Consider the following 26,136-nt stretch of genomic DNA (forward strand, 5'->3'; position numbering starts at 1 on the left):
GCAAATATTAAAAAGTGGGCCTTACAATGAACATGTTACTTTGGAAGCATAGTTTGTCATGCATAATAAACACGAGAAAAATAGTTTTAAGTTCAAGCTTGATAATGTTTAGAGTTATGTAGGCTACATAGAGTAGCCTGTCCCAGTAACAGCTATTCAGCAAATAGATTAAAACCAAACACAATGTACTTAGATAAAGCAACACTCCTTGAAACAAAATATTGTACACCTGAGAACGTTAATTTATCATATTCACGGTTTCAATTTTCTGCAACATATCTGCAAAAAAATAATCTGTCTGCTATCATGAAATGATTTAGGTTGAGCATTTAAACATCGATACAAAAGCATTGTATCGCAGAGACTGATAATATCAATAATGCTTACCCTTCCATTCAGGTTGCATTTTTGTAATATTATTTATATTCCATTACCGATTAATAAAGTGCGTGTCTTTGAGACACAAATCTCGACCTCATTTCCATGTGCTCGCGACCACGCGCTCCATGGAGCGCTCTGCATACAGTCAGATACAGTGGGTGACGTCACGGAGGGTGCTCGCTTCAACTGCAGATGTGGAGACTGCTGTATAATGACAACACACCATGTCTGTCATGGTGCACCCACGTTCCAAGGGGGAGGGTAGGTGGAACCGGAGAGCTGTTTGAATGGAATACATTTGTATTTGATTTACTTGACTGCATATGCCCTTTTTCAATGCTATTTCAATTGTCAAGTGAGACCATCTTAACACTGATTATATAAAAAATTGGCAGTAACAATAAGAGTCACAACCAGAAACATACATATACATTTAAATCTAAGATCAACGCCTACAGCATGATGTGGGAGGTGAGCAGGGCAGATTGCAGTCATAGTTCTTTACTCCACAACACTTTCATAACCATGGGATGAGGGACCACAAACACTGTAAATGTGGTCACGCCTGGAAACTGCCTTTCATGAGGTCAAGTTATATGGTAATCAAGTCCATTTGAACTTATCTTTTATGGGATAATAATCTCATGATATATTGATTTTACAGTATGCGCTCTGCATTGTATAAATGTGGTGTCACAGTAAAATCAATTGGTATTACATTTAGCAGATGTATACTAATCTGCTGAGTGTCAGATTTAGTTAAGAGGTAACACTTTATGAATGTATTAAACATTAAAGAATATGTGCAAATATATGTAGATCTTAAACGCTGTCTTCCTTCTTCTTACCTGGTTTTCCTTCCAGTGGACCAGGCAGAGGATGCAGAGATTAACTATCACAAGAAACTAGTGCTACTGGTGGCTGTTGACAAGTCTGCAAGTGTCTTAAAGTGAGACTAGTTGTAGTATTATGTGATTTTAAAAAGCATGCACGATACACATGTACAGGTGTAATGCATTAAACATGATTTTTGTAGAGAGACTCAGTCAGGTTTTCAAAAAGAAACGCATTTATATTTTAGAATAATCTAAGAACATAATATGGAAAACAATACACTGAAAACAACAGTGTCTCAACTTCCAGACAAGTGATCCAAAAATACATTTCTTAGGAAATATTAAGTAATTATATACAAAAAATAAAAAATAATATTTTATGTTGGGTACTCAACCAGTTACCCACTTTTTTATATTTTATTAATAAAAATAAACTTTAAATATGTATCCAACCACAACTTCAATTGAGGCAGTTTTAACATTGAAATCAGACACGATTTCAAAACAACTTAATCTTTTTGCATTTGCATGCAATATCAACTATACACCAAGTCTGAACTTGCATAAAAAACGTGAAGGGCGAAGAAAGTCTTTTTAAACACGACACAGGCTTTAAACATGAGAACTCTGCAACTGTGCAAGCTTCTGTTTCAAATGTTCACTTTTCCTTCTCAGCTGCTCCTTCTGAGACAGCAGCTTCTGCTCCTCCGTCTGCATGCTGTAGATGCACTCCGTAGCCTTCTTCAGGATCACCACCTTGGCCGCCTTCTCATTGTTTGCCACCTCGGGGATCTCGTCCCGTAAAGCGAAGAAGCTCAACTTGAGCTCGTTCCTCCGCTGGCGTTCCAGCACATTGTGAGTCCTTCTCTTGTCGTAGTCCTCCGTGTCGTCGGACGTCCGGGGGCTAGAGCACTTGCGGTTGCTGCTGATCTGTTTGAGGACTCTGCTACTGCTGTTATTGTTATTCTCCAGCCTAAGTCTCTTGACAGCAGGCTGCTCCTGTCGGGTGGAGGGATGGGCAGCGTAGTTGTGCTGGTGGGTGGAGACGTGGCACCTCTTCAGGACTAAAGGACTGTGGGATCTGCTCTCTGACGGGGGGCTGCCAGACGGGTCGCACCGCCTCACCCAATGCCTCTTCTCTACTGTCACCACATCTATTTCTTCCTCGTCTTCCTCCTCTTCCTCATCCTCCTCATCATCCCCTTCATCCTCTTCTGAAACAAGAAAAAAAAAAACACTGTTAATCATCCCTTCTCAAATCCATGCTACAGACTATGCACATGTTACAAAGAAAAAAAACTGCATTCCACTCTACGGCCCCTCCTTCCACATCAGCTGATTGGCACATAGCAGCCCTTTCCTTCTAACTACAAGCATAGCAGTCTAGTCTGCAGCAAGGGTGGTGGAGGTTATGGAACTGAGTGACAAACTGTTGCATGTCAATATTTGTATAAGATTTATTTGTATATAAAAAAGGACGTTCTGGGAGATATCTTCTTTTTTTTTTTTACAGTGTTCCATGCATATAAACATATACTTAAAGTGTCTGTCTACTGAGGAAATATATTTGACAGAGTACTGGTGAATGACTTAAAACGAAAGCGTTACAAATGACAGTTACATACCTGATTCACTTCCACTACTGCTGCTGCTACCACTGTTAGGCGGGGTGTCCAGAGCCAGGTCCGTGGAGGGTGTCATCTTGCTTGGTTTAGGAGTTTCAGTTATTGGGTAGGGGAAGACTACTGATGGATCGATGCATTCTGAGGCGGAGGTGTTGAGATCTTGCAAGTAACTTGCGTTCAACCGCCCCGTGCACTCCGCACCTTGGTCAACAGCTGATTCCTTCCTTGCAGCATGAAGAGATGCGAGTCTCTCGGATACGACTTTCTCCAACTTTGCTGCGGCTGAGAAACCGCTCCACATACAGTCCTGAATGATAATGGACTTGAGAAAGGTTTGGGAATAGTCGGCATCACATATGAAGCTCTGATTTACTACATCGTCCCCGAGAAACTCGGTCACCATTTCAAGTTGATCTGCAGTGGAGGGGAAAATACTTGACAGAGACGGTCGACGACTCGGGGAGAGGGGAGGGGTGGGCAACAATTCAAATTTCTTCCAGATGTCCTCGCTCGGAGCCGGTGGCTGAAGTTGTTGGTGATAAAAATCCTCATCTTCGTTGTGATAATAAAAATACGGTTGAAGAGAATCGTAGTCATAGTCGTAGTTTTTACTCTCCAAATTTGAATTCAACGGCATGGTGTTGGCTGTTATATCCGTAGCTAAATGTTGAAGGGAACAATAAGGTGCATATGTCAACAATTTAATAAGGTACACTAGGTTGCATGCATGCAATTGACAGATGATGAACTGTCTGACAGCATGCACACCTAAGCTAGCATCTCAACAGCCAAGCCCAAAACACATAGGTTACTGTTCACGTGCAGATCATGCATAGGAATAGAACAGAACTGCAACAGCAAGCAGTTTGTTGTGCGCATGATATTTTGCTAACTTGATAGCAAAACGCATCGGAAAGTGAAGATTCACAGGCTCATAAACAAGCCATTTTATAATGCATTAATAACCAAGAAAAAAAAATACTGCCGGAATCTGTGGTAGCAGATGAGCCTAATGCGTAAGCTCGTTAAACACCTTACCTTATGTTTGACAACAATGTGGAGCAGCATACGCAGACGAAGTAAAATCAGTCCAAAAAATTGAATAACAGAAGTATTCCGATTCGGTAAGAACATTAATCCTTTCCAGCATGCGAGGTAGTGAAACCTTGATTCGCTATTGGAGTGACGGTCTGACCGAAGAGCATGAATGAAGCGCACAGACGTTGTTCGCGACGTAGAGCGATGTGTACGCTGTCATTTGCTGCATGTGAATCTCAGCTGAGTATTCCGCGGGGTTCAATAAAAAGGTTGTTGTGCTCTTGGTACGTCATGTATCCCTCCGCCAACCTTTCCCGCCAAACACCAAATACGCTATATTAAGGCAATGCACGATAACATAATTGTCTTTATTATTATCATAAAAATAGCGTTATCTTATGGATACAAATATAAAGAAACTAACGTAAAAATATTCATGCGATCATGGGACAATATTAAATTGGATCTATGTGTTGTGGAAGGACAAAAAGTGGGAGGGGTTTCAAAGAAGCGGAATTACATTGACGACACTATAAGCAAAGTACCAGACTGGCAAAATGAGCTGTATTTTGAACCAGTGTTATTGTAGAACCTGTAGTAACAGTTTTTATAGTAGCAGCGGCCTAGATTCTCAAACCAAAGATAACATAGGCCTATTTGCCTATTTGCACTGTGATGTCAAAATCTTTTCAACTGCAATCTTTTAAAAACCAAAGGTAACCATTCCTCTTTATCTACTAATTTGAGTCGAACAAAATTGCATTATATTCCCCCCCGTCCCCCCTCCCAAACGGAAATACATTTGTCTACCCCCAACCAAGCCTGTTGAGTGAGCTTACCCACATTAGATTTGAAGATAAAGTTATTAGGATGTCGACAAATCTTTGTATAATATAATGCATTTTGTCTCACTCACGTCAGACAATTTTCCTGGGATAAACTGTGCCCAAGGTTTCATCTTTTGCACTTACATGGATGCACCAAGCACATCAGCAGATCATGTCACTGCGTGCGTGCACAGGCTTCTGCAGGTGATTCCAATTGGCAGTTAATGAAATGGGGAGTAGCGGAGTAAAATACAATTTTCTCAGGGATTCTTTACAAATTCATCACCGGTCAAAACAAATTTACTATAGGCATATGGAAAGACTCCGTTGTAAAACGGTATAATTAAACATGTATATAGCCCCCTATGCAATGCCACAACTCAAACCCTCTGCTGCAGTGTTGCCAGTCTTGTTGGATGTTACTTGGGACTGATCATGCGGGCAGAGATTCCACTGTAAACATTAGGCTACAGCCGAGACTACACACACACATAGCTCGTTAGTGGGTGTAGGGTGCCATCTGGTGGAGTGTAATGGCGATCAACATGCGAGAATGCAAACATTGTTTGAAGTAGCCTAGTACCACTTTGGAGTCCTACAAGTACCGTTATTGTATTTGTTGAGGATGATGCCTACTGTCAGTCAGGCTTGGCGAGGTAAGGGTTTAACCCTGGGTTTACATGTCACGACGGTGGTTCACTTTTACCAGGATAGATCGCCTTGGTAACTAATGCTGCCTGCCCACCTAACCAATATGTTCGAGATAACAGATCAACACACAGCCTATGGGTAATATAGATATTGCTCATCTTGTGTACAATTTGCGGCTCTGGAAGACTTGATTGCGATTTGTCATATGGAGCAAACACCGTCCAATATGTGTTAACGCGTTCATCGCTAGATTAGGGAAAACCTAGGATGGTTTAACAAGTTGATTTACACGGGATTGCAGTTGTTAGGTTTGGTGAAGCCAGCTAACGAAAATAAAAGCCTGGTGCCAAATATTGAGGTTTAGTGCAGCATTTCTCAACCATGGTCCTCTGGGACCCAATGGCCTCCAGCTTTGATGTTTCCGTGTTTTAACACAATTCAAATGAATGGGTCGTTGTCAGCATGGACGGATTAAGAAACCACGGGCCCCTGGGCCTGGATGTGTCAAGCCTCCCACCATTTTTCAGCCATTTTACTCATCCTGCAAATAGTCTCAGAGCATAAGCACATTGGTAAGAGGTAAGCACATTGAAGTTCAAAAAACAGTTTTTTTTGCCTTTCAAAGTAAAATTTCTATGATCAAGGGGTTTTGATTGTTGTGTCTGAACAGTTATAGACACGTTTGAAAACATTTCACACATGTTTTAGTGCTTTGGTAAACTACACTCTATATAGCTAGCATGATTTTAGCTAAAAACTGCTGGATGATGTATTTTTTCCAAAATCATGGGATTGGGTGATTTGTGCCAAAGGGCCTGGGTTAAATTGTGCTAGTGGCTGGGTCATTGTGAACTTTGCAGGCAAAACCAAATCTTACAACTACGTTGGATTGGCTGAGAAGGTTGATGGTGCCAACATCAATGCAAAGTTTCTAACGCAAAGTAGTAAGAGGTCTATGGATGGAGCCCATCTTCACTGTCAAAGTAAATTATGACTCATCCCTACATGACTCATGCCTAGAGAAGATGTGCATAAGAAATTACCCACACCACAAAAACTTGTGTTACGGCCAGAAGGGAACAGAAATGTATATTCCCCTGTAGCATTGACAAGTGGGATGTTATGTTGTAAGTGCGAGTACCTTCGCCACGCAAGACAAGATGTTTCTACAGTCGCTCCCCAACCCCGCCTCGGCGCCCTCTGCTGGTGGTGCGGGACGGTTAATTAATGGATGCACTTCGCTATTTGGCGCCCCCCTCTTCATGTTCGCCTGTAGCAAACGCCGGCCCTGGTAGTAGGCCAGATCTGTGAAGAAAATTGCAGTCAATTTGGTCTTCATTTGAATTTCATTTTGTTCTGAACATGTGTTCATGTAAATTACCTTGAAATAGAATCGTTTTTTTCTTTTTCATTTTACCTCAATTTTGTTGTGATGTGTTCATGAAGCCCTAGGCCTTGTTTAAGAAAATTGACCTTTGATGTGCTCAATATAGGCTTGTAGAAAATTGGCCTTTGATGTTGTAAAATAACTTTAAATAAACCTTAAAAGAGTGATTTTGTATTGAATTTGTGAATCTTTTATATAGCATCACAGTTTCTGAGATGAAAATATACAGTTTTACTTCAATAATCAATGGCACAATTTACCCAAATGTATTCTCTCTAAAAGCACAACTTACCCCTCACCAGGGACAAGTTGTGCCACGAGACCACTTTTTTTTCAGAAAGCTATATTTCTTAAATACTATATTTCAAATCCAAAGTTATTGTTCCCAGGTATGCACCACACCCTGAAATGTATGTACATATTTTAGTTTGAAGCATTACTGTCATGGCCTCGCTTTAAAGTCACTTTAAGTAAAAACTGGCACAATTCACCCCACTCCCCCCTATGCTCCTGGAGAGTGAAACACAAATAAAAGTAAAACACAAATGTTTCTGCGTTGTTCATTCTGAAATAAACTCACAAGGTTATATTGCTAGTCTTGAGGGGCCTCACAATTCCGTCCCATTCACATTTCGGTTTTCCTTAAGCCTTACCCATAACCTGTACCCCAAAACGTAACCCACACCCTAAACCTAACCCTAGCTCAAAATCCTAGTGCCTAACCCTAAATCTAAATTTAACTCCTGTGATTCTAACCCTAACACTTACAAATTCTAACCATAAACACGTGAGGACAAAGAAATTCACAATTCTATGCACAGTTAAACACACACACCAGCCTAATATGGTTTGGTTTCTGTCTTTTAACTTGACAACCACAAGGTGTCAGTGGTGTGTCACAAATCAACTGTTCCTAAAAAAGCAATGATTATTACTGGTAACCACTAGAACCTGATTGTATTCATCCTAAACAGTTAAAGCAGTGTTTTATGTGGGGATCAAGGTCACAAGAAGCCCCAAAACGTTGGAGACCTCCCACTGATATGATTGCCCAGACCTCAAGGGATGATCTCATCATCCTTTCAGTCTTTTCCTTTCAAATTAGATTTTAACTAAGGGTTAAGGTAATCAAAAAGAGTCTACTTGCCCACTGATATAAGGCCAAATACTATAGTTCCCAGCAAGGGAACACTGGAGCAGGCCACCCAAACATGTAGACATGATTATCAAAAGGACTCTAAACCCATGTCATATTAAACTTAAAGCCTATTTAGTAACATTTTAGCAAAAACACTTAACAGACTTCTGATATATAGATCTATATAAATCTATGTAGATATATATAGATTTATATAGATCTACATAGGTTTATATAGATCTATATATCAGAAGTCCGTTAACAGTTTTTGCTATATAGATCGATATAGATCTATAAAAAAAAGATCAAACAAATGTGAATTATTTGTTTGAAAACTGTCAGTTTGTAAGACTATATCATCAGAAAAAAAATGCAATTAAACATTCAATTAAGCCTTCGTCCTAGCTACCATTTGAAATGACCACATTTAGAGTTAGTGACGTCAATGAACGGGTGAGGGAAGGCAGGCTCTAACGTACCGACCCACGTGTGGTCTTGTCGGTCGGGAAGGGCGAGCTCGATGAGATGTCTCGCAGATGAGCAATGCATCAGAGTCAGTAGTCACGAAATATGACAAAACACGCACATGTTGTTTTGAACCGATACAGTTTAGCAGCCTTTTGGAGTTTTCTCAATGCGCAGTACGCTGTCATTTTCTCTTCTCATGACGAGCATTAAAAATGCGACCATCGAACATTTCTGGTGACCTTCGCCTCCTTTATATCTGCTCTTGGCGGCGTTTTGCGCTGAACATCTGCTTCAAGCGTGTTGTTCTTGTAATTGTCAGTTGAATTTTCATTTATTTCGTGAGGACTGGGGATTTGTTCTTCCATCTTAGGTAAACTAACCTCCCAAACATCAAGACAGCGGCAGATGCCCCTCGTTCTGGCACCCCGGCTGTATAATGATGGAATTTCCATCTCTCAGTCCTTACTGGCCTCTCATCCGCTTTCTGGTGCCTTTGGCTATTACCAATGTAGCCATCGACCTCGGAGAACAGGTACGTTTTTCTGTAGCCAAATATCCTAATGTTTTGGTGAGGGACACGCCAAGTAAGTGTGCTAGCTAGCTATGCATATGAAGCTAAAAATACACTTTGCCTTTAAAAAACTGCACAGGCAAGCTCACTAAGGAAAAAGGCCTATGATTTTAGTGCGGTAGTCACACACATTTAGCAAGCTGTGATTCTCTGCGCAGTAGTGTTGCCGTTGATAAATTCACCCCAGGTGCCAAGGAAGAAATCCTTCTGTATTTTTCCTATGCATGGACGGTGACAGAGCAGCCTATGTTATTACAGCACTGTCGACTTTTTTTATGTTAGCAAAGAGTACATTTAACGTGTGATGTTCAAGTTAGCCGTTTCTAGGCGGTTCTTTGAAATGCAATGGGTGGCGCAATGGCAGTTGGATATCAAGATAATTATTGATTAGCCGAGTACTGGGAGCCAACTGATCTGGTGAAGTAATGTCATAATGGCAATTAGCAACCCGCTGAGCCTACACAACCATCCACCTTCAGCATCCTGACACTACAGTAAAGGGCTCAGTTGTGACTGGGGGAGGGGAATATGTATTGAACATGGGGTTAACTGACGTTTTGTAGTGGTACATAGGTTTTGGGCGGTGTACTTTTGGGGGGCAGTCATAGAATTAACATTGTTGGGGGCGAACGTGTACACGCAGGCCTGTATTGGCAGGTCTCAGTTGACAGACACTCCGCCAGCTTCTATTCTTATCTGGGGAACAGTAAGAGTCAAAGTAAAAGGCACTGTGTGAGGCTCGGGAGAGGTTAGGATTATTCTTACGTAATGGCGGGTTGAGCTGGTATAAATAGCACAAGCTCCCTTCTACGGAAAATGACAGCTGTGGATGCTAAGAAGTCAAAACTAAACGAGAATAATTTCTTTCTCGGCCATGATTAATTTAGCATGTTCTCATCACCTCACGCACGCAGTCATTAGTTTGTACGTCCTCTTGCTCCAAGAATTGTATTCACACTCCAGTCATTATATCGACAATGTCTGCCCCTGAATTGCATATACTATAACACTGGTTGTAAACTTCAGGATATTTTTGTATCATGGCAAAATCCTACAATCGCTTATTTACAATAGTGGAGTGTACGTCACATCCCTCTACCTGTCATTCACAGGCCCTAAACAGGGGCATAGCCACAGTCAAAGAGGATGCAGTTGAGATGCTGGCCAGCTACGGGCTGGCGTACTCCCTAATGAAGTTCTTCACGGGGCCCATGAGCGACTTCAAGAACGTAGGCCTGGTGTTTGTCAACAGCAAGAGGGACCGGCGCAAGGCTGTGCTCTGTATGGTGACTGCAGGCGTCATTGCCTTCATCCTCCACGTCCTTATAGGTGAGTGTGAGGGTGGCATGTGTGTACTGTAGTTTCAACTGATTGATGTCTTAACTGAACTCTGTGACGTGTGGACGAGGAAGGCAGCCAATCCAGTTTTGTGTTTATATTGAGTTTTGTATTCATAGGCCTACAAGCATAGGTCTAGATATATCATCTGTTGGCCTGTTTCTTAGTTTGTAAATAAGTCGTGTCATTGAGGATCAGAGATAATGAACCCGCACAATTTTTAACATGTATTGTAGGAGCCTGTATTTAGTTAGTTTTTGACTTATAGTCTTGTTCACACATGTAAACATTACTGTGTCCGCTCCCTCCCCTTTTTCCTGTCTTCAGCCCACACAGACCTGGGGTACTACATTATCAACAAGCTCCACCATGTGGATGACTCGGTTGGCAACAAGACAAGGAAGGCCTTCCTTTATCTGGCTGCCTTCCCCTTGTTAGACGCCATGGTGAGTGAACAGCTTCAGGCTGCCCCTTCACGACTCAGCGCTGTGTCTGTCAGAGATCTAATCATGTCAGAGGAACAGAGAGAGAGGCTTAAAAACAGCTGACCTATAATTTTTTTAAATAATCCTCTGCTGGTCGCTATATACAGGTGAAGTGGATACGTCACAAATTGCACAATGCAAACAGACCTGCAAGTCCTGTTCAGAGACAACATATTGTTCTGTAGCCAGTGAGATAATGTTGTTACTTAAATGTCCAAAAGTTGCCTATTTGTAATAGTGTCAAAGTTGGCAACATGGAATCAAGATTGGCATACATTGTGGACTAACCCTAAATATGTATGATCCGTATGCAAATCCAGTTCATACTCTATTCTCTTAAATAACACAATCCTTACTGTACAGAAGTCCGAAACACTTCAGTTACAAAACGAAAAACAGATAAGCCTTATATCCTTGTTTTGTTTGCAGCAATGAAACAGTGGGTACACGGCGTACTGTAATCTTTATTTGTCTGTATTTTTTTGTGTGTGTTTTTGTGTCCCTTCAGGCATGGATACATGCGGGGATCCTTCTTAAGCACAAGTACAGCGTCATAGTTGGCTCAGCATCCATCTCTGATGTGGTAGCCCAGGTATGAGAGCTCACTGCCTCATTTGTTGGAAGCACGTGCAGTGGAGATATATAAATGTATACAGAGGATGCACACTCATTTGACCGAGAACACATTGAAAACACACTTCTGAACTTGCACTGTGCTTAATGCCAAATTAACTGTTCTAGAATATTTGCTTTGGCAGCATATGTTGCAGTTTTATTGCAGATTGTAATACCACAACACCAAAACCACAAGGCCATGCTCGCTGTAGAGATTGCCACAGTCCCTTATATGGAAGAACTCAAGGTCATGAGTCAAGAGTGACTAACTGTATCTGCCTGTTTGTCTGTCTGTCCTCTGGCAGATTGTCTTTGTGGCCATTCTGCTCCACAGCAACCTGGAGTGTGTGGAGCCTCTCCTAATCCCAATCCTGTCCCTGTATATGGGGGCTCTGGTTCGCTTCACCATCGTGGGTCTGGGCTACTATTGTAATGTCCACGAAAACATTCCAGACTCCAGTGGACTGGATGTGGGGGTACGCTACTCTCCTGCTGAGCCTCTGATTATGCAATCAAAACATTCTTCTTTGTTGAATAACGCTGTCTGTAGACATGAAAACACTGTGCTATAATTCACAACTTGTTAAAACACACACTGTCAAAATAATGTTTTGCGGACACGTTTACTATCACTGTAAACCAATCATCAAAAATGTAGAGCTGTTACTATGGGATACTGTGTCATATATGTATCATTCATCATCAGAGTTGTTGATGATGATATGTTGTTAGACCTAAAACTCTTCTGGGGCACCGGCCCCTAATTCAAATCCCTTTTTTCTTTCAAGCTTGCTGTGCACAATGCACTACTAGGCTATAGAAACTCCCCTTGCTTAACCCACTATGCAACAGTTCAGGGACACAAGTCTGATATAATTTTTTTCACATTTATTTGAGCGCAAATACTGTTTTTTTGAGCTTCCTGTAATATTGTTTTTATGTTTTACTCAAAATAAGATGAACGGTAGACCCATCATTTAGAAACTATCTTTAGTTTTGTAATGTTTCTCAGCCTACCTCAATTCTGACTTGTGTGCCGAGTCCGACACCTGGGGGGTATTCCAGAAAGCGGGTTATGTGACATACCCGGGTAAGTTAACTCCCCACCAGCAACGCTGGGTGTCAGCTGGGTTAACTTACCCGGTTATGTCGCATAACCTGCTTTCTGGAATATCCCCCTGGACTTCTGTGTCCATGCTGCAGTGGCTATTTGGCAAGCTCAGAAGAGCGCGCTGACATGGAATTCTGCATGCATGTATGTTTGTGTTTTCGGTTAAACACTTTTCAGTTTAACACTTTTACAAGCGTTGATTGGCATGCTCTGCTCATTTTTCCCAGGATTATCAATCTAAAATAATTAACTGACTAATGAAGTAACTTATTAAAACTCAAACTTTAGATTTTACTGGGGAATAGCAGATTTAGACTGGGGCACGTGCCCCAGTGAAAAGGGTCTAACGATGCCCCTGTAGATCATTATGTTTTTTCCATCTATCTAAGTATTGTTTTACTGCTCTGACCCCTCCAGGGCGATGCCACCATTAGGAAGATGCTGAGTTTCTGGTGGCCCCTGGCCCTCATTCTGGCCACCCAGCGCATCAGCAGACCCATCGTCAACCTCTTTGTGTCCCGAGACTTGAAGGGCAGAGATGGGGCAGCCACAGAGGTGAGGCTGCAGACCGAACCCTTTATTTTACCCTCGGCCTTCTTTCGCAATACTCTGCCCCCTCCCTCCCCAGCCCAATACCGTAACCAGTACCATCGGCCCAGTTTCCTGTGCCCTGCCCCCCTCTCCCTCTTAGTGTACCAGGGCAGCGGGCGCAGACCGTGGCTCTTTCAGCGGCAGGGTTCAGGGCAGAGTTCAGATGTTTGTTTTGGTTGTTTGATGAGCACGGTGGTAGTGAAAAGGGTTGAGTGGATGTTTGTTAATCATTAGTTAACAGCCATATTCTCCTGTATGGGCACCTTTTTTTTCCTGCCAGTCCTCATAAAGACCATGATGTTTCAACAGGACGTATGTGAGAGTTTCAGATAAATAATTGGGTGTATAAGAGGATAAAAAAAAAATCTAAGACAGACTTTTCCAACCATTTAAACAACAGGCTAGCTGTCCTCTCACTGGTGCTGCAAATGAAATGCCAAAATTCAGACAATCTGCCATGCATTCAGAGACTGATCTAGAGGCAGTACAAAGCTGTTTACTAGAAGCCACTGGAAGTCATCAGCAGGCCTAGTCGCCAGCGGTTTCCGTGAGTCACCATATCCATGTGAGCCTCAACAAGAGCTCGATCACAACGAGAGACTGAAAAACATTCCTGTACATGTCTCTGCTCTTCCTGTAACAGGACTGTCAACACTTATCTGTCAACCAACACATTACTCCCGCAACACGGAGCTCTGAACGTGAAAACAAACGCACAATAGGTTGCGAGCACGGCTAATTCTTTTTTACGGTTGGTCCTTTGTATGTGTTGCTGTGGCCTGTCTAGATGTCCGACCGCTGTGTGAGCACCTGTGACTGTGTGTCTTGTCCCATCCAGGCTGTGGCAGTCCTCACGGCCACATATCCTGTCGGTCACATGCCTTACGGTTGGCTGACGGAGCTGCGGGCGGTCTACCCTGCCTTTGACAAGGTAAACCCAACACCAGGAGTTGAGTGTCACCAGACCCCCCCCCCCCTCCAGTTGAAGCTGCACAGTGCAGTAATGACATCCTTGGGTGGTGGGTGTATTTGATGGCATCACTCACCACTAATGCTGCTCTCTATACCCCACAGAACAATCCCAGCAACAAGCTCATGGCAAACACCCCGGTCAATAAGTCACATATCAAGAAGTTCACCTTCTGCTGCCTGGCCATTTCTCTTACCGTAAGGATCTTTTTTGATTTTGATTTTTGATTTCCCATTATTTGGGGGATTCTTGGGAGCAGTATTTTAAGTCTAATGCTGTTGGCTCAGTTGCACTTACGGTTCTGCATTTATAATTCATGCTGTAGGTTTCTCAGGAGGCCCAACCCTTGGCTGGTTCTGTGTTTTTCTGTGTCCTTTCACTGACATGAGTCGATGAGTTCCTTTCAAGAGGAGCACTCACGCAAGATAGCAAATTCTTCTGGAAACACGCCTGTCATCCCCTAAATCTATTTGATAATTTGATGAGCAAGCTTACCTATTACGTTTTCTGTTTAAATTGAATCACAACAAGAATATAGTCACGGTGTGGGGTGCACGGACAGATTAGTTGTACAGTATGATAGTTAAAGTGCTGCAGCTGAGGCCCTGCAGTCTGCAGGACCACATGACAGAGTGGTGCCAGACTGGTCTGAAAGACACCAGTTCCAACAAGGGTGTGTATAGAGAGACCAATATAAAACCAAAACGGCCAGTGCGCAATCCATGTTTAAATTGAGGCAAACACAATGGTGGGTGGTTTGCAAAACAAACATTAAGAAAGTCTTAATCCAGACACCACTCTCTTCCATTTTGTATTTGAAAGATGCGTTTTAAATCTCTGTGTTAGAAAAGGCAAAGTTATCCTAACAAGCTTTGTTAAAAAATGTTTACAGGAAGTCTTAAAGGTTGGGTCTTTAAGGGCGGAGTAGGAGAATGGCAAACCAGATGTGGAATCCCTCAGTTGTAAACACGAAGGTGGGGCGTACGCCTGGCAAGGACTGCAGGGAACACTGGCTTACTGAGAGGCGGACAGTTCCTCAGCACTCATGCTAAGACTTGCCCTAATTATATTTAGAGAAAGAGAAAGACAGCAGGACAAACCTGCGGAGGCTAGAGAGTAGAGGCTGAAGGCTGCAGGCAGGTATTGTTGTATTGAAAAATGGGGGCAGCATAGCCACAGAACTGATATCAGATTTACAGTGTGATTGGGTTTCGAGATATGTTTTACCCGTCTCACAAACTTTCTTGAGGGAAAGGCACAAAGATGGTAAGACAGGGAAATCACTTCAGATGAGTCAGTGGAAACTTTGTCATTCACCCCCTCACTTTTAACCTCATTTAGACTCTTGACACAGTCCTGGGTTCTTTTGGTTTGGCCTATAAACCTTGATTGCTATTTTTAAGTAGAAGGGTTATAATCTTACCTGTATATCCTGCATCATGGTCTCTGCCAGGGGTGTTGTTAAACATAAAAGTCTTCTGGGGCACAGCCCCCTATTCATATCCCCTTTTTTCCCCAAGCGTGCTACGCACAATGCACTACTCAGTTATAAAAACTCCCCTTGCTTAACCCACTATACAACAGTTCAGGGACAAAGGTTTGATATCAGCTTTGGCAGAGACATCAATAGTTAATGCAAGTGAACACATTTTCTTCGCATTCGTTTGAGCGCAAATACTGTTTCGGTAGGCCCATCATTTAGAAACTTTCTTTAGTTTTGTAATGTTTTCTTAGCCTCCCTCAATTCTGACTTGTGTGCGGAGTCCGACACCTGGACTTCTGTGTGCGTGCTGCAGTAACTATTTGGCAAGCTCAGAAGCGTGTTGACATGGAATTCTGCGTGCATCAGTTTTTTTTGGGTTAAACTGCTTTGATTTTACAAGGATTGAATGGGATACTGCGTTTATTTTTTCCGGGATTATCAATCTAAATGAATGCATTCACTCAAAGTAAATTGTTAAAACTCAAACTTCAGATTTTACTGGGGCACAGCAGATTTATACTGGGGCAAATGTCCAAATAAAAAGGGTCTAACAACGCCCCTGGTCTCTGCCTCTGAAATTGACATGAGCGCAACTGACCCATTCAGACCTCAAACAGGCTGCACTCAACCTGAAATCCGTCAATTTAATGACCTCTAATAAATTGTAATGAGGCGAGTTGTTTTTGCTATTGTGTTGCCGGGCGCACCAGCCTTTCTCTGAGGTGTGGCACAACACGGCTCACTGAATTCACTGTGTTTACATTTCTGTTTGGCTAGCTTTGCTTTGTGGTGTTCTGGACTCCTCACATATCAGAGAAGATCCTGGTGGATATCATTGGGGTGGATTTTGCCTTCGCTGAGTTGTGTGTTGTTCCTCTCCGTATCTTCTCCTTCTTCCCTGTGCCAGGTGAGTAGAACAGGTCTGCCATAGTGTGTTGCAATCGTTTAAGTCCTGTTGTAGAATAGCCAGTATGCTCCCGGTATTATCCCTCTGTGAAGAACACACTTTACCACTCTTAATCGTGTTTGTGTCTGTGTGTGTGTAGTGACTGTTAGAGCCCATCTGACTGGTTGGCTCATGACCCTGAAGAAGACCTTTGTGCTGGCCCCCAGCTCTGTGCTCCGCATCATTGTTCTCGTCACCAGCCTGGTGGTGCTGCCTTATATGGGGTAAGTCAGCAAGCACAGACATGGAAACAGGAACCGTTGTCAGTCTGTCGACTCATTGGTCACACCTCTGGCTGGGTTTTTTCCATCACAGAAATAAACCAGCTCGACTTCCCCTGCACTACCATACATACCAATCATTTAATTTAATTACACAGCTATTCACTATCAGTCTATTAGCCAGGCAGCCCGTACTTGATTCTCTACACGCCCTCTAGAATCATCTGGGTTGTCACGCTGCTGGTTTGTGTTGCAGGGTTCACGGGGCCACTCTTGGCGTTGGATCCTTGCTAGCTGGTTTCATTGGAGAGTCCACCATGGTCGCCATAGCAGCCTGCTATGTTTACAGGAAACAGGTGAGAATGTACGCAGTAAATGCAGTGCTTGTTAAGTTCCTATATGGATCAATTAACTCAAGGTCAGTCACTTTTGTTTAATGCAGTAATATACATATTCAGACACGAGTTGTCATTGGTCCTTATTCCTTAGAGAAACAACGAGATGGCCAATGAGCTGGTAGAGGAAGCTGATGACTCCGCCCCCATGAGCGAGGTCCGTTCCAGGACTCAGATGGAGGCCATAGAGGAGCTGGAGGAAGAGGAGCAGGAGTAGGAAGAGGAGCAGGAAGAGACATCATTGCAAAAAGGGAATTGCAGACCTGAGCTCCACACAAACTCAGATAAAGAGAAGCATGGCAGGTTACCTCCAAAAGGTCAATGAAAGGGTCCCTGCCCTAGCCACTGAGGTTTGAGAGACTCCTGAAGAAGGTTGGTACGCTGGCCTGTCGACCATCATGACGCACGCTGTACAGGAAGCCGTGAACATAAGCCGCCGTCAGATGTCAATTCCCTGACGTCTTCCAATCCTTCTTGACTGATTTCCGTAGTTTAGTTCCGTTTCCCACTTTGATTTCCTCTGTCAGATGCAACGTGCGTCTGACGTCTGACCCAGGAGAATGTCCTCCTTTTGAGTTTATTTGTAATGCTGATGTTTTCTTTCAGATTTTATTTTATATTATTTATCAAGTTAAAAAACAATTGCTCTTTTTCTTTTAATGTTACTTTCTTGAACATTTAAAGGGACCTGCTGGGTGGTGCAATTGTATTTGACATAAAAGTGGAGTACAGAAATTATAGGTGTATTTTATATACTGTAAGTGATGCAGTATATGTATATTTAACTACAGAGAGAGGGATCAGGAATCCCTTATCATTTTGAGCGTTACTGAATCATTATGCTTGTCTTCTATCCATGCAGTCTGGAAGTCTACTCTTTTTGCCTAGTACTGCTATTTTACTAGTAGTGTGATCAGACTGATGTTCTGTATATATTGTATAGGTGTTATTTTATTTGGCAAATAAATTGCTTTATTATTAATAGTAACATAATTACTATAATAACACAAATTTTCCAGTCTTTCTAGAAATGTTTTTTTATTCAACTCATTCAATTCATCGCCATTGTCTCCTTCAAAATCTGACACTATTAGAAAATCCATGGCATCTTGGATAATAATATTCGCTTTATTCCTTTCCTTGCTCAAGAAGGAAATGATCTCCCACCAATCCCAAATGTCCATTCTGTATTGTGCATTGGTTACTAAGGCAACATGGAGTGAGACCAAGCTAGTCTGTGACTCTGCCCAGTAGCTGGTGGCTGACAACAAATCAGAAGACTGGTAACCAGTTTCTAGACATTTGCAGCAACATTGGCACAAAGTTGTTGTTTTTTTTTTCTCCAAGAGCACCTTGGTTAAAGGCAACATGTTACACGCATCTACTTACGGGCAGCAAGGTGATGGGCCATTCAAAACCAAGCAGGGCTCATACGTCACCACTCTGATTACATGGTTACAGGTTAGCTAAGACAGGGAATAGTTGGATACGGGTTAAAAGACATGATTCACACTTAAAATAAATCAAATAATAATACATTTCTACATACAGACATAGATTGGTACACAAAATGTGCCACAATAACTCCAGTGTTTCCTTATAACGTACACAATCAGAACAGGAGGAATCTGTTATGGTATGGATGATCATGTTCTGCCCTCCGCTCAATAATATTACATCACTAAAGAGAATATTTGTGAGAAAAATCTTCTGAAACACCTGATATTACTGTACACAGCATGTGCTTTCGTCCAGACTTGTAAACACTATATCACCCATTAAAAATGAACCATGATGAGATTGGCTGAAGACCCAGAAGGAAGAAGACACACAAACACAATGCTTCTCAAAGCCTAGTGTCACATGCTCATCCAACACAATGGAGAACTGATCACAATGCAGTCCATGTCTTTCTGGCAATAAAGGGATCATTTTAATGGGGGGAAACAAGTCACTCAAATCAACCCTGAGGAGTGCAGTTCTATTGTGCAAAGCCACGAGCCCAGCTTCCATAGAGCTTCAATCAGTTTGCAGCAAGGCCTTATGGGACCTGTAGTCCTACTCTTTCTCCCACAGGTACGTTGTAGTGACGGTCATCCTCTGTGACCAGGCACACTCCTGGCCAGTCGTCCTTATGGTCATCGGGGTAATAGGTGACAAACTCCTCTGTGTCAGCCATGTACAGTCTGTAGGCTTGGATGGTACACTGTAGAGCGTAGCCTAGCAGAAACATCTCCACCTGTAAGACGCAACGAGAGGGGAAGTTAAGGGTTGGAATGGACTACATCCGGTTCAACACTCCCAGCATCAGATATGACAGAATGTTCCAGAATCCTTCTTTCCCCGAGGATCAACAATGGACGGATGGCAAAGTCCAAGAACTGGATGTACTGCACAAAGTGTACATGCAGGGATTCAGGGGACACTACACACCCAGACACTAACAACACCTGGCCACACCCTGGTGTGATTGCTAGCAGCTAAACTGTCTAATTGTTGTGGTGTTTTTCTGCCAGGGACAAAAAACATACCAACATTTAATAGCAGCCTTCAAATACCTTTTCAGATGAAATAAGCAGTGGTTAGGTGAGCAGGTGGTATGGACAGCTTATAAACAAATAAACCTATGTTTGATTTTCCCACGGGTTAGCCGTGCGTGTGTTTCCTACAGGGAGGAGGTGTTTACCTGCTCCAGGCCCCCGCTGAAGCCCACCTGGCTGAGGTGGTTGCAGAGGAAGCTCCGAGGGCAGTCTGACGAGTCTCGTGCGAACAGCAGCCAGCAGAAGATAGGAACGTCTTGTCCCTGCTGCATGCTGGCATGGAGCTCCAGGGCCCTGCCCAGCATCAGGACCTTCAGGGCCTCCATCAGGCCCAGCTCCTCCTCCCCTCCCTGGAACACGCGTTCACACAGACGCTGGCGCTCCTCCGGGCTGGAGCAGCTCACTGCTGACTGCCACTGGAGGGGTGGAGTACAGCAGAAGCTTAACTTCAGTTAAGAACTACTTCAGTTCATCCCAGAGGAAAACATGTCTGTGTGTGTCTCTCTCACTCGCACACACACACTACAAGAATAACGTATTTTTAACTACAGTATTCCCTGTGTACATAGCTTCACAATTCAATCTGCAACTCGTGACTTGGGAACCAGTCTTGTGGAACAAGCTGGTTAATGTGTGTTCACAGCCAAGGCTCGGCTATAGCAGTCATCTATTCAAACACTTTGAAGTCAGGAGCTCAGTAAGTATGAGGATTCCTGAAGAGCTGTGAGCAGCCTATAAATGTCTGGCATTCACATTAACCAAGGACTCATGTTGGGATCCCTTGCAATCTTTGAGGAGAGAAGAGCACATAAGTTCACAACCTGCTATCAGGCACCAGGGCACTGTAATTATCCCAGCCGAACATGGGTGAGGGGCATCTAATGTTAATTAGCAGTGGCTCTTGAAAACAGATTGTTTTCGCACAAAAATAATACATATCATTTATGTATTACACACTACTTTTTTGTAAGGTGTCTCATTCAATCTCTACTGTAAATTAAATTCAGCATAGCCTGATTTGTGGGGAACCAACACATGCACTATTGTTTGGTGATCATAACTATTCTGCAGGTTTACGGTATGGGTGTTTGTGGTACCCTGGTCTGAAGGAGTTCCATGTAGCGTTTTAGCTGCTGCACCGCATCTTCTGGCCCCTCCCCTTGCCTGCATTCTACAGGAAACAGCCAATTGTCAATCAGATGGCCCCGAGACTGCAGCTCCTGAGGCAACTGTGTGGAAAAAAAAGTTATATTGAGTATTTCTGAGTATTTGATAAGAGCAAATAATTGTTTCCATTCTGGTTTTCTGTTCCTGGTTCCAAACAGGACATCACAGAAACCGCATTAACACACATCCCTTAGGACATACCCATCAATAAACATCCCCTTGGGAAGCTTTGTGTGAGCAACGTGTGACGTGAGCAGGTTTATGCTGTACCATGGAGATGTCTTCCAGCCAGGCAGGTAGTCTGGTGCTAAGGGAGAGCACTTGGAAGAGCGTGGCTCTCAGGGCACAGAAGTTATCTCCTCTCACCCTTCTCAGGCTCCCAAACCTCTGAGACAGCTCAACATAACCCTGGAGCACACCAGGAGAGATCCTCCACGTCAATCATGGCTGATGATCGATTTGTTTTCTAAATTTGGCTAAAATGTACAAATATTTGTTTTAATAACGTTTCAGTCGAAATAGTACATGCCAAGGCAATTCAACCTACCTTTCGAATGACAATACTCTTGGCTGTGTTTCCCTTCCACTCTCTCTTGCTATAGGCCAGGATGTCCACAGGGGGAGCCAGGCTGCACCTGTCCTCCACTTTAGGCACTGTGGTGTCAGGAAGAGAACAGTGGGTCAGAGGTCAACATTGAGTATATGGTACACAATGACACTCCTCCCCAAAAATGTTGCTGTATATTTTGGGCAAAAGGATGGCCATTTGACAGATACTGACATGTAATTTCAAACAGAGGCTCCTGAGTTGCTAGTTTGACCTGGACCCCTGGAGCGAGCTCTTCCTCCCCTCGATAAAGGTCTTCCTCACTTGGAAGACAAAGGAGGAGGATTTAAGAAATCGCTACAAAAACAATTGTACTAAAGTGACTTGAAAGTAAATGTTATGCACTTTTTAAACTACCGGCTTACTGTAAAAGGGACAAACCTGCTTGCAATGTCCTGTTCAGCACAGGCATTCAGCTGCTTCCCAGAAAGCACCTCCACCTTAGCAGACGTGCTGGGGGCCTGCTTCTCCACCACCTCCAAGCCCTGATTCTCTTCCACATTCACCCCCAGGCCCGGATTCTCCTTCACCTCCAGGCCCTGATTCTCCTTCACCTCCAGGCCCGGATTCTCCTTCACCTCCAGGCCCTGATTCTCCTTCACCTCCAGGCCCTGATTCTCCTTCACCCCCAGGCCCGGATTCTCCTTCACCTCCAGGCCCTGATTCTCCTTCACCTCCAGGCCCGGATTCTCCTTCACCTCCAGGCCCTGATTCTCCTTCACCTCCAGGCCCTGATTCTCCTTCACCTCCAGGCCCTGATTCTCCTTCACCTCCAGGCCCTGATTCTCCTTCACCTCCAGGCCCTGATTCTCCTTCACCTCCAGGCCCTGATTCTCCTTCACCTCCAGGCCCTGATTCTCCTTCACCAGCAGGCCCTGATTCTCCTTCACCAGCAGGCCCTGCTTCTCCTCGTCCACCATCAGGCCCTGCTTCTCCTCCACCTCCATCTTCAGGCCCTGCTTCTCCTCCACCTCCAGGCCCTGCTTCTTCTTCAACTCCACCTCTGGGCCCTGCTTCTCCTCCACCTCCAGGCCCTGCTTGTCCTCCACCTCCAGGCCCTGCTTCTTCTTCACCTCCACCTCCAGGCCCTGCTTCTTTTGCACCTCCACCTCCAGGCCCTGTTTGTCCTCCACCTCCAGGCCCTGCTTCTCCTCCACCTCCAGGCCCTGCTTTTTCTTCACCTCCACCTCCAGTCCCTGCTTCTCCTCCACCTCCAGACCCTGCTTCTTCTTCACCTCCACCTCCAGTCCCTGCTTCTCCTCCACCTCCAGACCCTGCTTCTTCTTCACCTCCACCTTCAGGTCCTGCTTCTTTTTCACCACCACCTCCAGGCCCTGCTTCTCCTCCACCACCACCTCCAGGCCCTGCTTCTCCTCCACCTCCATCTCCAGGCTCTGCTTCTCCTCCACATCCAGGCCCTGCTTTACCTCCACTGCCAAGTCCTGCTTCTTCTCCACCTCCAGGCCCTGCTTTACCTCCACCTCCAGGCCCTGCTCCACCTTCTGCTTATCCTCTCCGTCCACGCCCTGGTTCATCTCTCCATTCAGGCCAAGCTCATCACTCTCTCCCTCCTTCACTATGGCCTTTGTCTGACAAACCTCCTTCCTCTCCAACTCTACTTCTGCCTCCTCTTCCTCTATGAGGTCATCCAGAGATGGCACCTCGGTCAAGCCAATCTGCTCACAGAGGGTCACTTTCTTTTCCTCATAGGACTTCAGACTGGAGAGAAGAGAAATGGGATTTTGTTTATATTTTACTAATGTGGCTTCCCATGAGACAGACCACATATTATTCATAAGGATATTGTTCGCCTTAGCCTGTTTGTTAGATGATTCACTATATGAATACACTTAAGCCACATTATGACAAACTACTACGCTATCTTACACGCATGCTCAAACAAAAGATCATGTTACAATGTTATGACAAACTACTACGCTATCTTACACGCATGCTCAAACAAAAGATCATGTTACAATGTTATGGTACAATGGTACATGGTATTTTCCTGCCCCCTTGTGGTAACAAACAACCACTAAGACATTCTACAGCCATGGCAAAACCCCTGGTCATGAATAATAAAGATTTTACATTTGATCCTACTGACCTAATGCCTGAGGGCCTCTTGGCGACTGTCTCCTCAGGCAGAGCAGAGACGTTGTCAGTCAGGCTGCTCTGCTTGGCTCCTGTCGCCACAGGTGCAAGAGGGGCCATGTGACTGGCTTGGCTCAAGTCACTCGGGGTGTCACCTGTGTTCGTTGCCGCGGTGAGCACCTTCTCTGAGTTAACCACCTTCATCACAGAGCTACTGTAGACGGTGGGTAAGAAGACAGTGAAAGGCTAAAATACAGTTAACACTGGCACATGCCTCAGATTGTGAAACTTGAGTAATTTAATGGTCAAGGGCGAGTTAGGGTTTGGATTACTCTGACTTACTCTGTGACAACTCCAGATGAGGGTGAGAGTGGACGAGAGATGCTTCCAGTGGAGGTTGACTCTACCCAGTTCTCATCACCTTTGCTGGGCACAGAGCTCTCGTCATAGGCCTTAAGAGTAACCTCAGAGTCGTTTACAGGAACACCCTCCTTGCCATGGAAACCTTCCTCCGAGGGTGCATCCACAGCACGGACGAGTCCTGCTCCCGAATCAGCACCAGCATCGGCATCCTGGACGATGAGGTTCTCAGTTAGGATCTGTGCCTTGGGAGAGCCAGGGGCAGCGTCTGAGATGTTGTTCTTCACGACGGCAGAAGGTTCCTCCAGGGCACAAGGAACATAACTCTGGACCTCGATAGAGACTTTCCGCTCAGTAGCTATAACACATTCCTTAAGGGCAGGGTCGGATGGGCTTTTCTCATGGCTGGTCACAGTGGCCGCATCACCTTTGTCTCGATCCTGCACAGTGGGGATGGCGATGGTTTGGAGTGCATTGTCAATGCATGGAGGCGGAGAAGGAGACTTAGTCTGGCTACATTTGGAATGTAAAGGTCCATTCTCGGTAGCCTTGGTAACATCCTCCATAGAGGGTTTTTGGGGAGAGGCACCCTGTAGCTTCTGAACATTCACCGCCACCTCCACCTTTCCTTCCTCCTTGTTGTTTGCATTGTCCTCACTAAAAACACATAAAACAACGATAAGCCCATGAAGGGCAACTTTCATTTGTATTTGTTTTTGTATCAACAGTATCTTATTTTTGCCTGACAGTTAATCGGTTTAAATAAATCAATCAATATAAGATCATTGAGATATAAAAGATAAGTAGTCAGAGTAGTAGACATAATCATGCTCAATATTTTAAGGGTTACAGTAACCCATATCTCACCTCAACTGCCTAACAGAACTGTTGTACTGGACACATGCCACCCCCTCCGACTCTGCTGGTGTCACTGTGGTCTTATTATCATGGTTTAACAAACCATTAGTTTCTTCCTCAGAATTGCAGGGTTTGGACTGTCGGCAGCAACGGTTACCCATTGAAAGGCTGTGGTGCCTTCTGCCCCGTGAGGATGGCAGAAGAGCTTATTGGAAGTCTGAAGATTTCAGGAGTCCAGGGCGAATGGCCAGGCAAGCATTTCTGGGATCCCTGACCAAGTCGCTGGTCCAAAGAAAGGACATCACACCTAAACAAGTAAATACTGCTTATAAGTCACAGTCATAACGAAGAAAAATAGGACACCCTTTGCAGCACAACATGGTTTGACTACTACAGTGAATTTTTTTAAATGGGGTGAACTCTGAACACAACTGTTGATCCCATTGTTTGTACATGGGTGTATAGCTAATAAGGTTTGTCAATCAAATAGGTCTAGGCTACAAAACAGGCCCTACACACTTATAAATAACACTGTGACACCGAATGCGCGTGTGCTAATTGAGAATGGCGTCCGAATTGTCCACACACGCACTACTAAAATGAAAGTCCAAGCTTCACCAACTCAAACTAACTAGCTATTTTAAAGACTGTTGTGTTACAGCGTAGCTTATGTTGTTTACAATAAACGGATAGATAATATGGATTTCCCATTTAATCGGCTAGTAAAACCCTGTCCAATGCACGGAAGTGCAATCAACAAATAATAGAGCAGTTACGTAGCTATGTTTGAAGGAACACTTTGATTTAATTTGCGTTAGCCTAGTTTTTTGTTTTAAATTTGTGTTAGCTTAGTAATATTTCACATAGCTTGTAGAAAATGGTAACAGGCTAGCTAGCAAGCAAGCAAGCTACTGTAAAAAAAAAAGCTGATATTACTGTACCTAATTGAAGACGCGTTGATTTAGCTTGAGGACAACTGCACCGGCTCCAGGAAGTTTCACAGACGGATTTTACTTCAGAGAATTTGACATTGCAGCCCTCCTTCTTTTATTCTGTATACTCTGACCCCCACGTCTAGCTGTCAGGCATATTTGTTTGCTCTGGTCATGTGGACGCAGCTAGCTACATTCGAAACAGCCAGCATCACAAAGCTATCTACCGTAGTAGCTAGCTGACTATAACTATGATACTTATGACAAAACGGTGCTAAAATAGAAATCTCCGTCAAAATTAGCTACACTTGAGCAAAATGGAGGCAAAAATTGAAATTACTCCTATTCAACAGCCGTACACGCACCGCACAAGCAAGGCTTATAGTTTACAATAAATGCATAATATAATATTTTTTGTGACATTACTTCCGGGGCAGCATTGAGTCATTCATAATTTACATGTGAGGTTATCCAGTGTATACATTATGAAAAACGGCAAAG

General features: G+C 43.8%; 3 protein-coding genes across 3 annotated transcripts; 1 reads left to right on the top strand and 2 right to left on the bottom strand.

Moving 5' to 3' along the window:
* Window positions 1–1,432: 1,432 nt before the first annotated feature.
* On the bottom strand, window positions 1,433–4,124 carry myca (MYC proto-oncogene, bHLH transcription factor a). The gene is made up of 3 exons (XM_084703773.1): window positions 3,881–4,124; window positions 2,843–3,502; window positions 1,433–2,431 (listed from the first exon to the last, which is right to left on the bottom strand). Exons 2-3 carry the CDS (start codon window positions 3,477–3,479, stop codon window positions 1,830–1,832), a joined length of 1,239 nt encoding a protein of 412 aa, XP_084559899.1. The 5' UTR covers window positions 3,480–3,502; window positions 3,881–4,124; the 3' UTR covers window positions 1,433–1,829.
* Window positions 4,125–8,384: 4,260 nt separating this feature from the next.
* ankha (ANKH inorganic pyrophosphate transport regulator a) lies at window positions 8,385–18,098 on the top strand. Its single transcript, XM_084702763.1, has 12 exons — window positions 8,385–8,883; window positions 10,035–10,251; window positions 10,588–10,706; window positions 11,254–11,337; window positions 11,666–11,836; window positions 12,889–13,026; window positions 13,901–13,993; window positions 14,137–14,229; window positions 16,293–16,422; window positions 16,562–16,685; window positions 16,939–17,038; window positions 17,172–18,098. The coding sequence occupies exons 1-12, from the start codon at window positions 8,788–8,790 to the stop codon at window positions 17,292–17,294; spliced, it is 1,488 nt and encodes a 495-aa protein (XP_084558889.1). The 5' UTR covers window positions 8,385–8,787; the 3' UTR covers window positions 17,295–18,098.
* Window positions 18,099–26,089, bottom strand: LOC146274920 (uncharacterized). The gene is made up of 11 exons (XM_084702762.1): window positions 25,645–26,089; window positions 24,713–25,010; window positions 23,828–24,502; window positions 23,499–23,699; window positions 21,773–23,110; window positions 21,566–21,654; window positions 21,332–21,438; window positions 21,055–21,192; window positions 20,715–20,846; window positions 19,764–20,033; window positions 18,099–19,316 (listed from the first exon to the last, which is right to left on the bottom strand). Exons 2-11 carry the CDS (start codon window positions 24,862–24,864, stop codon window positions 19,119–19,121), a joined length of 3,300 nt encoding a protein of 1,099 aa, XP_084558888.1. The 5' UTR covers window positions 24,865–25,010; window positions 25,645–26,089; the 3' UTR covers window positions 18,099–19,118.
* Between the last annotated feature and the right edge of the window lie 47 nt (window positions 26,090–26,136).

The sequence above is a fragment of the Hypomesus nipponensis genome, chromosome 8 (genome assembly GCF_054491055.1).
Source record: "Hypomesus nipponensis isolate SF chromosome 8, ASM5449105v1, whole genome shotgun sequence".
NCBI classification, from domain to species: Eukaryota; Metazoa; Chordata; class Actinopteri; order Osmeriformes; family Osmeridae; genus Hypomesus; species Hypomesus nipponensis.

Coding starts and splice junctions, on each gene's coding strand:
- myca (XM_084703773.1), bottom strand. CDS start 3,479: ATGCCGTTGAATTCAAATTTGGAGAGTAAAAACTACGACTATGACTAC. Junction 2,432..2,842: donor CAGTAGTGGAAGTGAATCAG/GTATGTAACTGT, acceptor TTCTTGTTTCAG/AAGAGGATGAAGGGGATGAT.
- ankha (XM_084702763.1), top strand. CDS start 8,788: ATGATGGAATTTCCATCTCTCAGTCCTTACTGGCCTCTCATCCGCTTT. Junction 10,707..11,253: donor TCCCCTTGTTAGACGCCATG/GTGAGTGAACAG, acceptor GTGTCCCTTCAG/GCATGGATACATGCGGGGAT. Junction 11,338..11,665: donor TCTCTGATGTGGTAGCCCAG/GTATGAGAGCTC, acceptor GTCCTCTGGCAG/ATTGTCTTTGTGGCCATTCT.
- LOC146274920 (XM_084702762.1), bottom strand. CDS start 24,864: ATGGGTAACCGTTGCTGCCGACAGTCCAAACCCTGCAATTCTGAGGAA. Junction 21,193..21,331: donor AGAGTATTGTCATTCGAAAG/GTAGGTTGAATT, acceptor GGTGTGCTCCAG/GGTTATGTTGAGCTGTCTCA. Junction 20,034..20,714: donor TGGAACTCCTTCAGACCAGG/GTACCACAAACA, acceptor CCACCCCTCCAG/TGGCAGTCAGCAGTGAGCTG.